General features: G+C 56.9%; 1 protein-coding gene across 4 annotated transcripts in view; it reads right to left on the bottom strand.

Annotated features, from left to right (window-relative positions):
- Positions 1 to 1,410, bottom strand: part of TCHH (trichohyalin) — a 7,049-nt gene that overhangs the window by 1,721 nt on the left and 3,918 nt on the right. The window contains exons 4-5 of one of the 4 annotated variants that reach the window (XM_040230631.1): positions 229 to 1,297; positions 79 to 159 (exon numbers count right to left, since the gene is read on the bottom strand). In XM_040230631.1, the coding sequence (XP_040086565.1) occupies positions 79 to 159; positions 229 to 1,297 (1,150 nt within the window). Of the gene's footprint in view, positions 1 to 11; positions 1,298 to 1,410 lie in introns of all 4 variants that reach the window. The other 3 variants (XM_040230630.1, XM_040230632.1, XM_040230633.1) reach the window with 3 other exon arrangements.

The raw sequence follows: 1,410 nt of genomic DNA, 5'->3' as shown, positions 1-1,410 counted from the left end.
CTCACGGAACTTTCTGTCGCGCTCCTGGCGGCGCAGCTGTTCTTCCCCTTCTCCCAGGAGCTGTTCCTCCTCACTGAACTTTCTGTCGCGCTTCTGGCGAAGCTGCGGCTCGCCCTCCTGGAGGCGCAGCTGTTCTTCCCTTTCTCGCAGGAGCTGTTCTTCTCGGAATTTTCTATTTCGTTCTTGGCGTAGCTGTTGTTCGCGTTCCAGGAGGCGCAGCTGCTGTTCCTCTTCGCGGAACTTTCTGTCGCGTTCCTGACGGCGCAGCTGTTCTTCCCTTTCCTGCAGGAGCTGCTCTTCCTCACGGAATTTTCTCTCTCTTTCCTGGCGGCTCAGTTGTTCTTCTTCGCGGAATTTTCTATCTCGCTCCTGGCGTAGCTGTTGCTCGCGTTCCGTGCGGCGCAGCTGCTGCTCCTCTTCGCGGAACTTTCTGTCTTCTTCCAGATAGCGTATTTTCTCCTCTCTTTGCCCTTTCAGCAGCTGTTCTTCCTCTCGGAATTTCCTGTCTCGCCTTTCGGTTTCCTTTCGCTGCTCTCGCTCCAGCAGTGGTTCAGCTGGGAATTGCCTGTCACGCTTTTGCCGGCTCCTCTCTTGCTCGCGGTCTCTTTTCTCTTCTTGTTCATCCTGCAGGGGGCGCCGATCCTGCTGGAATTGACTCTCCCGCACTCGGGAATCATCCAGTTGCCGGCTCTTTTCTTTGTTCTCTCGGTGTTTGGAGTAAACCCTGTTATTACGAACTTCATTTTGGTGCTGATCCTCATCCCGGAATTGCCTCTTCCTGTCCAGGCGCTGCAGCTCCTCCTCCTCTAGCTGTCTCTCGAGCTCCTGGCGCCTCCTCTTCTCACATTCCTCTCTCTGCAGCTGCTGCTCCTCTCTGTGCAGTCGCTCTTCCTCCCGCAGCAGCTCCTCTTCCCGATATTGTCTTTCCCGCTCTTGGCGCCTCTTCTCTCTCTGCAGCTGCTCCTCTTCCCGCTGCAGCTCCACCTTCTCTAGATACTGTCTCTCGCGCCCCTGAAGCCTCTTCTCGCGTTCCTCTCTCTGCAGCTGCTTCTCTCTTTGCAGTCGGTCTTCCTCCTGCTGCAGCTCCTCCTCCTCGAGATACTTCCTCTCGCGCACCTGGCGCCTCTTCTCGCGTTCCTCTCTCTGCAGCTGCTCCTTCTCTCTCTGCAGTCGCTCTTCCTGCCGCTGCAGCTCCTCCTTCTCGAGATACTGTCTCTCACGCTCCTGGCGCCTTTTCTCTCGGTCCTCTCTCTGCAACTGCTCCTCTTCCTGCAGCTCCACTTTCTCTAGATACTGCCTCTCGCGCTCTTGGCGCCTCTTCTCGCGTTCCTCTCTCTGCAGCTGCTCCTTCTCTCTCTGCAGGCGCTCTTTCTGCCGCTGCAGCTCCTCCTTCTCGAGATACTGTCTCTC

This window comes from Oryx dammah, unplaced genomic scaffold (assembly GCF_014754425.2).
Source record: "Oryx dammah isolate SB20612 unplaced genomic scaffold, SCBI_Odam_1.1 HiC_scaffold_28, whole genome shotgun sequence".
Classification (NCBI taxonomy): Eukaryota; Metazoa; Chordata; class Mammalia; order Artiodactyla; family Bovidae; genus Oryx; species Oryx dammah.
This window is presented reverse-complemented; position numbering and strand designations above follow the sequence as displayed.